Source organism: Canis lupus, chromosome 14 (genome assembly GCF_048164855.1).
Source record: "Canis lupus baileyi chromosome 14, mCanLup2.hap1, whole genome shotgun sequence".
NCBI lineage: Eukaryota > Metazoa > Chordata > Mammalia > Carnivora > Canidae > Canis > Canis lupus.
Window position 1 is genome coordinate 60,977,558 of NC_132851.1, and position 12,355 is coordinate 60,989,912.

At 36.1% G+C, this 12,355-nt stretch overlaps 1 protein-coding gene across 11 annotated transcripts in view; it reads left to right on the plus strand.

Moving 5' to 3' along the window:
- YTHDC1 (YTH N6-methyladenosine RNA binding protein C1) overlaps positions 1-12,355 on the plus strand; it is a 39,445-nt gene that overhangs the window by 1,054 nt on the left and 26,036 nt on the right. Inside the window, exons 1-4 of one of the 11 annotated variants that reach the window (XM_072775250.1) lie at positions 11-153; positions 9,302-9,403; positions 9,743-10,074; positions 10,191-10,623. In XM_072775250.1, the coding sequence (XP_072631351.1) occupies positions 114-153; positions 9,302-9,403; positions 9,743-10,074; positions 10,191-10,623 (907 nt within the window). In that variant the 5' untranslated portion in view covers positions 11-113. Of the gene's footprint in view, positions 1-10; positions 154-9,301; positions 9,404-9,742; positions 10,075-10,190; positions 10,624-12,355 lie in introns of those variants that run through there. The other 10 variants (XM_072775243.1, XM_072775246.1, XM_072775251.1 and 7 more) reach the window with 10 other exon arrangements.

The window sequence follows — 12,355 nt, forward strand, 5'->3', positions numbered from 1 at the left end:
AATTGTGCTAGCCCCCAAAGGATACGACCGGGAACAAATGGGAGTGATTTATAGAAAGCTGTAGGAATAACATTACAGTGAAATACAGGAAGAACTGGTGTTGGCAGAATGGAATGTCATGTGCTTTGAAATGCCGACCTCCCAGGCCTACAGGTATTAATACATATCCCGGATCATTACCCGTCTAGCGAGTGATCTGGACTGGATGCTGCTTTTAGGGGGAGTCTTTTTCTGACTTTAAGATTACCTTGGTAGTTTTGGAAAGGTTATAGTTGATAAAAAAAAAAAAAAAAATATATATATATATATATATATATATATATATGGCACAGCTGCTGCTCTGTGTCTCACAGATCTACTTGTCTGTGTGGCTAATTAACCTGGGGGTGGGGGGTTCGTTAAATGGATCCTAGGGTCAAGTTGCATTTAGGCCATGATCTCTCTAATTTTTCTCTTTAAGAGGAAGAAGAGTCTTCGTGCTTCAGCAAACTGCTCAAGAGTAGGGACAGGCTTGGGAAGTGGTGCGTGGGAATATGTTTTAAGATACTGATGCTGTCTTAAGGCAATTTAGTGATTGGGTTGTAGTAGTGTAAGGAATTTTCATTAAATCTTACCCCCCCCCCCCAGAAGTTTGAAAGGAATGTGCACTTCAGGTTGCACGGTGATAGTGATGAGAAGAAACTGCTTTTAATTACTAGTAAAGTCAGTTATTAAAGTAGATGATTTTAATTAATAAAAATTAATTCGGTCACCATTTGTATCAGAGTGTAATCTGTGAGCTGTGTGTGTGGGAGTGGGTGGTGGTTGTGGTGGGTGAAATAGACCAAATACAAAATGAGTAAAAGTCAAGTACTTCCCAAGAATTCATTGTTAAAACGAACATAATTGTTGCCAGTGATGATGGAGACACAGTAATGTAATGTACATTGTGGAAGAGAAGTAGGTTATGTTTAAAAAAATTTTTTTTTTGAAATGGATTTAGTGCAATCCAAACACACTTTATAACATTTTTAGGGACTTAAAATGCCACCTATTAGCAATACTTAGGATAAGTCCTCTAGCTTTTGAAAGACCTTACATTTGTGTAGTTTTTAAAAAACTTAATTTCTGTAGTTGAATTTACATCTATTTTAAAATCTCTGATATAAGTGCTTACCTTTATAGTTTAGATCAAAGATTGTCTCTAGTTTACTGGGAAAGCTAGCAAATACAAACTTGGAATTGTTTATTGTGTAGTAAGATTTCTAGGATAACTTATTTTGCAAATCAGGAAACTAAGGTCCAAGGTGTCTCACTTAATCATTGTCACACAACTAGAATAATAAGCAGAATCAGAATACCTAATTCACTCTTCCTTCCCATACTTCAACAAGAAAAAGTGGGAAGTGAAGTACTTACTGTCATTAGTAATCTTATATGAAGCATTACGAAATTATAAAGTTAAGCTCTGTAAGAATCTTAGACTTGTCACAGGCCTTCGATGATTTCATGAATGGTGTAGAATCATGATAAGAACTGAATTTAAGTTGCAGAAATTTGCTGTTAGTCACAGAACAGTTAAAAGACTTGGTTATAGAGTCCTTGGATTATTGGGCTTTGTACCTTAACTGTATAACAGACATTAACTTTTATAATGCTCTATAATACCCATACTTAGAAGCTGAAACCTATATATGACAAATTGCCAACTCCCTCTGATTCCTGTGGTGATTCTATGTCCAAAAAGTGGATTTGAAAGATACTGGAATGTTGGTGGTGTTAAATAATGGTAGTTTTTCTATGTAAGGAATGCATGTCTTTTCTATTTTAAACCTCTTGTGTTCATTTTATTTCTTAAGCTCTTAGGAAGTTCTCTCTGAAAAACAATGTAAAAGTTTAATATATCCAAAATGAGGATAATGAGTTACCACTTTAATAAGTAACGTGCTTTCCACATTACCAGATTGAAAGCTCCATCAGGGCCAAGAGTGTGTCTCTCTTGTTCACCAGATTCTTGGTGAACAGTTAATCATGACTCAGTGCCTTGAATAAATGACTTCCAAGGTTGGACTTCATTGGTAACTGTGAGACATTTGTTACTTCTATCCAAAGCTAAGAGTTTTCTCCACTTAATTTGTACACACAGTCACACAGGCAAGTACATATAAACATGCACACACGGTTGTATATACATACACATGTTCTATGTACGTAGTAGAACAACCTTTAGAAAAAGGTTGACTGTTTTTAAAATATTTTATTTATTTATATATTTATGAGGGGGAGAGATACAGATAGAGATAGAGAGAGAGACAGGCAAAGGGAGAAGCAGGATCCCTGCGGGGAGCTCAATGTGGGACTCGTATCTCAGGACCCCCGGAATCTCGCCCTGTGCCACCCAGGTGCCCCAAAGGTTGACCTTATTTTGGTCCACTTTAGTTAGAGTTTTAGAAAGCATGGACTATGTATTTGGTATTCCAGTGTATTTGTTCTACTCAATAGAAATAGGATAAAAAATTTAAAATGCTCTCCTTAGACTTCAGATTGTATGCTTATTGGAGAGCAGCAAATTTGGGTGGGGCGGAAAATGTTAAGTCTCTACACTTCATTTAGCGGAATGACAGTTTTGAATGACAAAACAGTAACTGAGACTGGTCTAATGTTAAATGTAACAGAAGGGGAGGTTCCAGAAAATCTTGGTGTCAAAGCCCATTAAAACTATATTAAATGAATTAAAAGATACAGTGTATTTCGGTGTTCTGTGTTGTAAAACAGGATGTGTAGTATATTTAACTGCCAGGTTTTCTTTGTTTAAGTACTCTAGGTCTTAGTTTGTTTCTGGACCCTCAAATAAATAATACTTTGTATCTCCTGATCCAGAAGCTTTAGGCTGTGTCTCAGATAAAGGTTAATTTTCTACACTGATAACCCCAGAGTTAAGGTTTTTGGCCTTCCTGGGCCAGGAATTTCAAGATTAAGGTGTAATTCCGGTATAATGCTAAGAGCACTGAATTTTTCACAGATGATTGCACTTCCCCAGAGGAGTCAAGCTAGCAGCAACCTGCATTTTTGTTTTATTTTATTTTTTTCATTTTTGTTTTATTTTTGAAGCAACATTTAAGTCAGTTTCAAATGGAAATACGAGTTTGGGAATCCTCTTGAAACTTTGGAAGATTGGACAACATGGTGCTTGAATTTTGTTGAAGTAGTTAATCCACTAGAATTGTGTAGGATTGTCCTTGCTATTTCTATTTCATAAAGTCTCTTACATGCCAAATTTTTTTGCAGCTATTTAACATTATTTGGGAGTTACTGCATACTGGGGTCAGGCAGATAAAGTACTTGTTTAATAGTTAATGTAGGTGTTAGGCTAAAGAAAAGTAAAAGAGCAAGGATAGTTTGTGTGCAGGCAGTATTTGTGTGTGTGTGTATATATACACACACACACACACACACACACACACACATATATTTACCAGGCATAAACCCAGATTGTCTTTTGTAAACCTTGACATACTCCACCTTCTCTGTATCAGGACTGCTCCTGCTGGTTGCTTGCAGGTGAGAATCTGGGTCTTGAATGACCAAATAGCCCTTCTAAAAATGCAAGGTGTGTGCATTTTTGTATTGAATCCTTGTAGTCTTCACAACAGTGTCTAAGAGCTAGATTCATATTATAATTGTTAGGGTATAACTTTTGGATGAATTTTAGTTGTAAATAGCAGTACTATTTAATGAATAATTTTGAGCTAATTGTGACAAAATTCATTTTGTGGCATCTTAAACAGTTTTGAATTTTTAAAATAATTTAAAAAATATTGTATTCTTTTTTTGTTTTTTTTTAAAGATTTTATTTATTTATTCATGACAGACATAGAGAGGCAGAGACACAGGCAGAGAGAGAAGCAGGTTCCATACCAGGAACCCGACGTGGGACTTGATCCTGGGACTCCAGGATCGCGCCCTGGGCCGAAGGCAGGCACTAAACCGCTGAGCCACCCAGGGATCCCCAAAATATTGTATTCTTTATACAGACTTACCCAAAGACTACATGAAGTGCTTTATCTCAAATATTACTAGTTATTTTTGTAGTATGTGAATTGTGTATGTTCATAGAATTCTTCTTAATCTGACATTTGTTAACCTTTGTTCATTTCACTTTTTTTTTTAAAATTTTTATTTATTTATGATAGTCACAGAGAGAGAAAGAGAGGCAGAGACACAGGCAGAGGGAGAAGCAGGCTCCATGCACCGGGAGCCCGACGTGGGATTCGATCCCGGGTCTCCAGGATCGCGCCCTGGGCCAAAGGCAGGCGCCAAACTGCTGCGCCACCCAGGGATCCCCATTTCACTTTTTATTAATAGTCTTAGGTTGGGGTGCAGCTGTCAGGCTACTATGAAGGAATTGAATGTAAAATACACAGAATGATAATATAATATACAGTATATTTTAAGACAGTGATTCAAAATTATTAAGCATTTATTTTAAAAATAAAAATTAAGTTTTTTTAAATAAAATTAAATTTATTAAGGTACTTTAAAGATCACTCTAGAGAACTACTGGGTGTTACTTTGTCTCTTAAGAGAATTTTTTTTCCCCAAAAAGGATATTCCAGTGATGATTAGTCTTCAGCAGCAGTAGCTTCTGAGAAATTAAAATAACGGTTTACTTTAGGACAGCCTGGGTGGTTCAGTTGTTTAGCGCCACCTTCAGCCCAGGGCGTGATCCTGGAGACTCTGGATGAGTCCCATGCCAGGCTCCCTGCATGGATCCTGCTTCTTCCTCTGCCCATGTCTCTGCCTCTGTCTCTGTCTCTCATGAATAAATAAATTTTAAAAAAATCTTAAAAAATATGTTTACTTTATAATTACTTCATTCTGGGTTGAAAAAGTGAAATATGTACAAAGTGTACTTTTTCTAGCCAATGAAAGAAGTGGTCAGAGAAAGCAGCTTAAATTAGCTTTGTAATAACTCAGTACTGTAAATACTCAACCTTTTAAAACTGTATTTCGGTTTTTAAAAACACACCTTACATTTGTAATTAAAATCCTTAAGTTTAAACAAAACTAAGTTGATGGTTGGTGATAGTTGAAAACACCCACCAAGTATCTGACACTTCTACCATCTATTAGGTGGAGTCTGTTTTCCTCTGTTTGAAACTCGGGTTGACTTTTGTGATTACCTCTGAATAAAATAGTGACCTGAGCTTCTACCTGGCCTTTTCTCTTTTGGGATATACATCTTTAGAGTTCTAAACCACCATGTAAAAAGTCTGCCTACCTTGAAGCTGCCATGATGGAGAGTGCCCACAGAAAGAAACGCCCTCGAAGCTTTAGCTGTTTTGAGTCTTCCCAGTATAGGTGCCAGCCAGACACGGAATGAACAAGGCTTCAGGTGATTCTAGCCCTAGCCACCCTCTGAACTGCAAACACATGAGAGACCTTAGTTGAGCACCAGAACCATCAGCAGAAATAAATAACAAATGATTATATTGTTTTAGCCACTAAGTTTGGGGATTTGTAGTTATACAGCAATAGGTACTCGGAACATGTATTTATTTGTTTATTAAAAAAAGAAGAGGATTTTTGTGTTCTGGACCAGATTTTGTGTTATCATGTACCCTAGTCATGAACACAAGGTTTGTGGCAGGCAGGGCTTATTAGAATCTGATAGTGATACGGAATGGCTTATAGGTTAAAACACATTCAAATAAGTGTGCTCCTTTTCCTTTCCCCAAACACTGGTCTTTTTATTCTAAATGCCTCTTACCAGAAGTGAAGAAACTGTGGAGCTCAGACTGGGACCTTCCTGAAGATACCTAGCTCTTATATGATAACCTGGATTTTCTTTCTTCTAGATCCAGATCTTTTTCCTGTATATTATATTTAAGTAAATATATATATAAGGGGTTTTAGTAATGGAGAAAACAGTTTAAAATGCCATTTATATTAAGGCTTGGCATACTTTTTTTGTAAAGGGTCAGATAGTAAATAATATTTTAGGCTTTGGGGGCCACATAAGGGTTTTTTGTCACATGTTGTTCTATGTCCCCCCCCACCCCCTTTTAAACATAACCTCTTTAGGATGCAAAAACCATTCTTACTGATAAATAAACCATAGGCTGAATTTGTTCTGTAGGTCTTTTGCCAGTACTGTGATTAAATACCACAGTTCGATTATTTTTTTTTAATGTTTTTTTTTCCTTTAAGATTTTATTTATTTATTCATGAGAGACACACACACACACACAGAGGCAGAGACACAGGCAGAGAGAGAAGCAGGCTCCATGCAGGGAGCCCGCTGTGGAACTCGATCCCAGGTCTCCAGGATTACACCCTGGGCTGCAGGCAGCGCTAAACCGCTGCGCCACCAGGGCTGCCCCCACAGTTCGATTATTGATATCATGAAATATAAAATGGATAAAAGTAAGTGGACCGTTAAGTGAGGATGTAGTGTTTGATCTTAAAGTAAATTTCAAGATGCTATAATGTCAATTATACAGAGCTCTGTGGTACATTAGTTTTTTTTTTTTAAGATTTATTTATTTATTCATGATAGACACAGAGATTGAGAGAGAGGCAGAGACACAGGAGGAGGGAGAAGCGGGCTCCATGCTGGGAGCCCGACTTGGGACTTGATCCCAGGACTCCAGGATCACGCCCTGGGCCAAAGGCAGGCGCCAAACCGCTGAGCCACTCAGGGATCCCCTAAACATGACTCTTTAATAATATTTTGCATTTTTGTTATACTTTGTTTAAAGGTTTTTTTTTTTTTTTTTTTAAATACTCCCCATCTAATTTAACTCTAGATTTAGAAAACCTGAACTGTAGGCTTGTACCCATCTATCTCTAGACATGAATTTGGCCACCCTATACTTATGTATCTGTGAAGTAATAGATGATAAACCATACTTTAGGTGTTTCATATATGTACATAAGATACGTGTGAAAGTGCCAAATGTTAAAAAAAAGTATTGCTTAAAATTTGTTGTCCTAAAAATTTGTAGCTTAAAAACAGCAGCCAGTCTCTGCATTTGACTTAATACAGTTAAGACTTTTTAAAACAATACCTTTTTGTAGGGAACCCATGATTTAAATATGCCTGAAATTTGCATTGATTTAAATTAACCTGAGCAGTTCCTTCATTCTGTGTTAGATTTAGCATATATAAAGTATATAACTTCATTTAAATGTTCAGGCTTTCCGGTTGATTCTGTAATACAAAGCTAGTAATTTCATGGAAAGATTTGTGTAGCACTATACTTACTTAATTGCCTATTTCATTGTGATAGGTTTTTTTTTTTTTTTGGTTTAGAAATGTAATTTTTGTGAAGATTGTTGGATTTACTTTTTTATTGACTAGAGAGCTAAAGTAAGGAAATCCATATAGTATGTATATTCATTTTAGAAAAATAGTAAAGTCCACTCTTTTTTTTTTTTTTTTTAAGATTTATTTATTTGACAGGGTGCACAGCGGCTGAGCCACCCAGGTGCCCCCTTGATGTTCTTGGCAGCAACTGTTGACTCAAAATACTAAGGAAGATGTTCTCTTAAACAGTAACTGTGTCTGACTCCAAATACTGAGATGTTACTTTTTCTGTACCCTGTGTAACCTTGTTTTCTTTCATATACCTACATTAAATATTTTAGTTCTCTTCAGTCACTGATTTCTGTCCCCCTTTGGAGATACTTTAGTTTCATTTATCCTGTTTATAGACCTTAAGTCAGGTCAGTAGCCCTTGCTATAATTTTGAATGGGCTTTGCTTTTTGACTGGAACCATAAATGTAATTGTCCTGTCTCATCAGTGTTCATGACTTTATATTTCCCTTTACCACACTTTAAATTTGGGAAGATAAGCACCAGAATGCTTAGGTTCAAAGCATTTACCATTAGCTTTAGTGTATTATTAAAAAAAAAAATCAATTTTATTTATTTTATTTTTAAAAAGATTTTTTTGTATTTGAGAGTGAGCATGAGCAGGGGCAGATAGAGAAGCAGGACACACCCCCCGCCCCCGCAGGAGGGAGTTGGACCTGAGGCTCAGTCCCAGGACCTGAACTGAAGGCAGATGCCTAACCAGCTGAGCTACCCAGGCACCCCTATTAAAAAAAATATAAAGTAGTAAATATTTGCATGTATTTCTAGGATTTATTTTGTTCTGTTGGATGTGGCAGGAATTAAGGATGCAGTGCAAATACTGAGTTACAGGTTTTCATGATCATTAGTATGTCAGTTATAGTCAGTAGTTCTCTTGTCTAAATAAGTTAACATGTTTCATAGTTTGTATCAGCAGCCTGAAATGCTTTTGATTGTGTAGCACAAAAGTACTCTTTGTGTGTGTGTGTGTGTGTGTTGACATTTGGACAGAATAGCTATAAGAATAGTACAATATTATTGTTATTATTATTATTTTTTATTTTTATTTTTTTTACCTTTCAACCACTCCACAAATGTTGACTTCCCATATTATTTTTCTTGAGGTCATTTGCCCCTAATTTTCTCTGTGGATACATGCAGACACTTTTTCTGAACCAAATGTCAGTTGCAGGCATAATACTTTTTTGTTCTTGAATACTTAAGTATGTATTTCCTAAGAATTAGGACATTTACTTAATGATAGTATTATCAAAATCAGGAAACAGTGATATTTATAGACCTTATTATAATTTCACTAGCTTCCCAGTTATGTTTTTTATTCAGTTATCATGTCTTTTTTATCCTCCTTTAATCTGGAGTAATTTCTTACTGCTTGTAGTGCATGACCTTTCATTTTGGTTTATTTGATATTTTCTCACATATAGGTTCAGAGTTTGAATATCACAGATGTGTGCATCATGCCAGGTGGTCTGTGATACTGATTTGACTCACCTTGGTTAAGTTTGAATCTGTCATCTTCCTCTACTTAAAATTATTTTTTCTTGGTAATCAATAAGTATCTTGAGTACACATCCTTATTTAAGTGTGTGTGTTTATGTTACCTGCATGTATTTCTGTACTAATATTTTGTGTACGTTTTAGAGCAGTTAGAAAAATGAGAAATTATGTGATGAGATACAGATATAGAAGTTCTTGACATTTTCTTTTTTCGTAGTTTATCCTTTCATATCCTATGGGGTGGGTGTATACTACTCCTGGCTTTGTAGGTCTGTATCATGTTCTTTACTGTGAATGGTTTTATAGAATTAGTCTTGTATTTGGTCCTGAAATAAAAGGTCTTTGAGGGTTATGTTTTCATATTTACTTAGACCCAACATAGTAGTAGTAGAAGATAAATGCTTCATGGTAATGATTTTTCCCTATTTTTAATTCTTTGCTTTCAGATGGAGAACTTAATGTTCTTGATGATATTTTGACTGAAGTACCAGAACAGGATGATGAACTTTATAATCCAGAGAGTGAACAAGATAAAAACGAGAAGAAGGGTATGTAATATTTTTAAATTTTGTTAAAATAAGTTTAAATAAAGATTTAATTTATTAAGAAAGTGACTTTTTTTTCTTATTCCTTGAATCTGTTAACACCAAAGTACAATCATAACAAACTATGGTACCCAATTCTATATGAATAAAAGTGATCTATTGTTTTTCAAATGTGTAATATTTATATTTGCAAGCTTTTTTTAATGATTAACATTTTAGAAAACATTTTAAAGAAATTAGCCTTTTTTTTTTTCTCTGATACATATTATCTGTCAGTCTTTGGTGAAACAAATAGAATGCCTAAAATACTTTTATATGCTTTCTTTAAATTGTATTTTTAAGGATCAAAAAGAAAAAGTGACCGAATGGAATCTACTGACATCAAGCGACAAAAACCTTCTGTTCATTCAAGACAGTTGCTTTCTAAGCCATTGAGCTCATCTGTTAGCAATAACAAAAGAATAGTTAGTACAAAGGGAAAGTCAGTTGGAGAGTATAAAAATGAGGAATATCAAAGATCTGAAAGAAGCAAGCGTTTAGAAGCTGATCGGAAGATTCGTTTGTCTAGCAGTGCTTCTAGAGAACCTTATAAGAGTCAACCTGAAAAAACTTGTCTACGGAAAAGAGATCCTGAAAGGAGGACCAAATCCCCTACACCAGATGGTTCTGAGGTAGTAAGTGTTATTGCAGATGTAAAACAAAGCAATTCTTATTGAGGCTTTAGAACTATTTATTCACTCTGACCTTGTCTGTTATATGACTGCTGATTCCCTTTTTCTTTAAACATCAGAGAATTGGGCTTGAAGTGGATAGACGTGCAAGCAGATCCAGCCAATCTTCTAAGGAAGAAGTAAACTCTGAAGAATATGGCTCTGACCATGAGACTGGCAGCAGTGGTTCTTCTGATGAACAAGGCAATAATACTGAGAATGAAGAGGAAGGGGTGGAAGATGTGGAGGAAGATGAAGAAGTAGAAGAAGATGCAGAGGAAGATGAAGAAGTAGATGAAGATGGAGAAGAGGAGGAGGAGGAGGAAGAAGAGGAGGAGGAGGAGGAAGAAGAGGAGGAGGAGGAGGAGGAGGAAGAATATGAACAGGATGAGAGAGACCAGAAGGAAGAGGGAAATGATTATGATACTCGAAGTGAAGCTAGCGACTCTGATTCTGAATCCGTTTCCTTCACAGATGGATCTGTTAGATCTGGTTCAGGCACAGATGGATCAGGTACTAATTTTTGTATATACAAGTTTGTCTTTAAAAAAAAAAATACCTGCTTTTTTTCTGAACATGCTTTAGTTGAATTATGAAATACTTTGAGATGTGGGATGTTAGTAAGGTTGTCTTGTGATTTTTTTTTTTTTATAATTATATGCTTTTGAGTATTATAAATACATTTGAGTAAGATTTATATATCTTAGTAAATATGCTTCCCAGCTTCATATTGATTGTATTCTAAATGAATACAAATCTGATTACTGTATGGAAATGTATTTCAGGTTTTAATGTTATAAATTCTTAAATTTTTTTTTTTTTAAAGATTTATTCATGAGAGACACACACAGAGAGGCAGAGACACAGGCAGAGGGAGAAGCAGGCTCCATGCAGGGAGCCTGATGCAGGACTTGATCCCTGGACTCCAGGATCACACCCTGAACTGGAGGCAGATGTGCTTAACTGCCAAGCCACCCAGGGGTCCCAATTCTTAGATTTTCATTCTAGTGAACAGGTTATTTAAACACTGATGTCTGATGTACTTGAAATACATATATATGGATTTTTTTTTAAGTTTTTTTTTTTTTTTAAATTAGAGACAGAGAGAGAGATAGAGAGAGGCAGGCAGAGAGAGAAGCAGGCTCCATGCCAGGAGCCTGACATGGGACTCGATCCTGGGTCTCCAGGATCACACCTTGGGCTGAAGGTGGCGCTAAACCGCTAAGCCACCGCGGCTGCCCATGTACTTGAAATACATTGATATGGAACTTGTCTACTAGGTATTACAGTATTTCCACGTTCAGTGCCTCTAGATTTCTGTCATATGGTAATAGAAATTAAAACAACTTTCTCTTTCTCTTGGGCGTACACACTCTTTTTCCACTTCTCTATCTGTAGGCTGACTGACTTGGGCAGGATCTCCCAAAGGCTGGGTGTAAAAGTACAAGAGGTGGAAAATAGGAGTTTAAAATTCTTGTGGAGAAATTAAGAGCTTTCTTGGGTCATTGCTTCAGTACTACATGTCCTACCACTTTATCCCTATCTGATCTACGAGATGTAAATAATAGGAATGGTAGGTAGTTGTCACTAGTTCAAGGTGGGGGGCTCTTTTGAGGGGAAATTCAGAGTGTACAACAAGGAGCAGTCAGGGTACTTAAGAAATCTATTGGCCATTTTATGATGATTATGCTTACTGTCATGGCTATCCTTTGTCAGGATACAGCCAGATATGCTACATACGCTAAATGAATGAAACGTTGGAATATTAAGAAAAAATGCATTCTTTTGTTATATAGGATCATTATAACTTCATTATTACTATTATTTTTTAATGATTTTATTTATTTATTCATAGAGACAGGGAGGCCGAGACACAGGCAGAGGGAGAAGCAGGCTACATGCAGAGAGCCTGACGTGGGACTCGATCCAGGGTCTCCAGGATCACGCCCTGGGCTGCAGGCGGCGCTAAACCGCTGCGCCACCAGGGCAGCCCATAACTTCATTATTATACAATTTTATCATTTTTATAGTACATTCTTAGTAATATCATTTTAATAGTACATTGTTAGTAAATCATATTCTTAAAATTGAATAGATGATAGAGCAGATGGCCAGCTATTTTCTAGAGATTGGTAACTGAAGTGCTTTCAACCTTTTGCTCACTGAAATTCTAGGCTTGGGAGTTTAGAGAGGATTTTTTTTTTCTTTTAAGATTTTATTTATTTATTTGTGAGAGACAGATTGG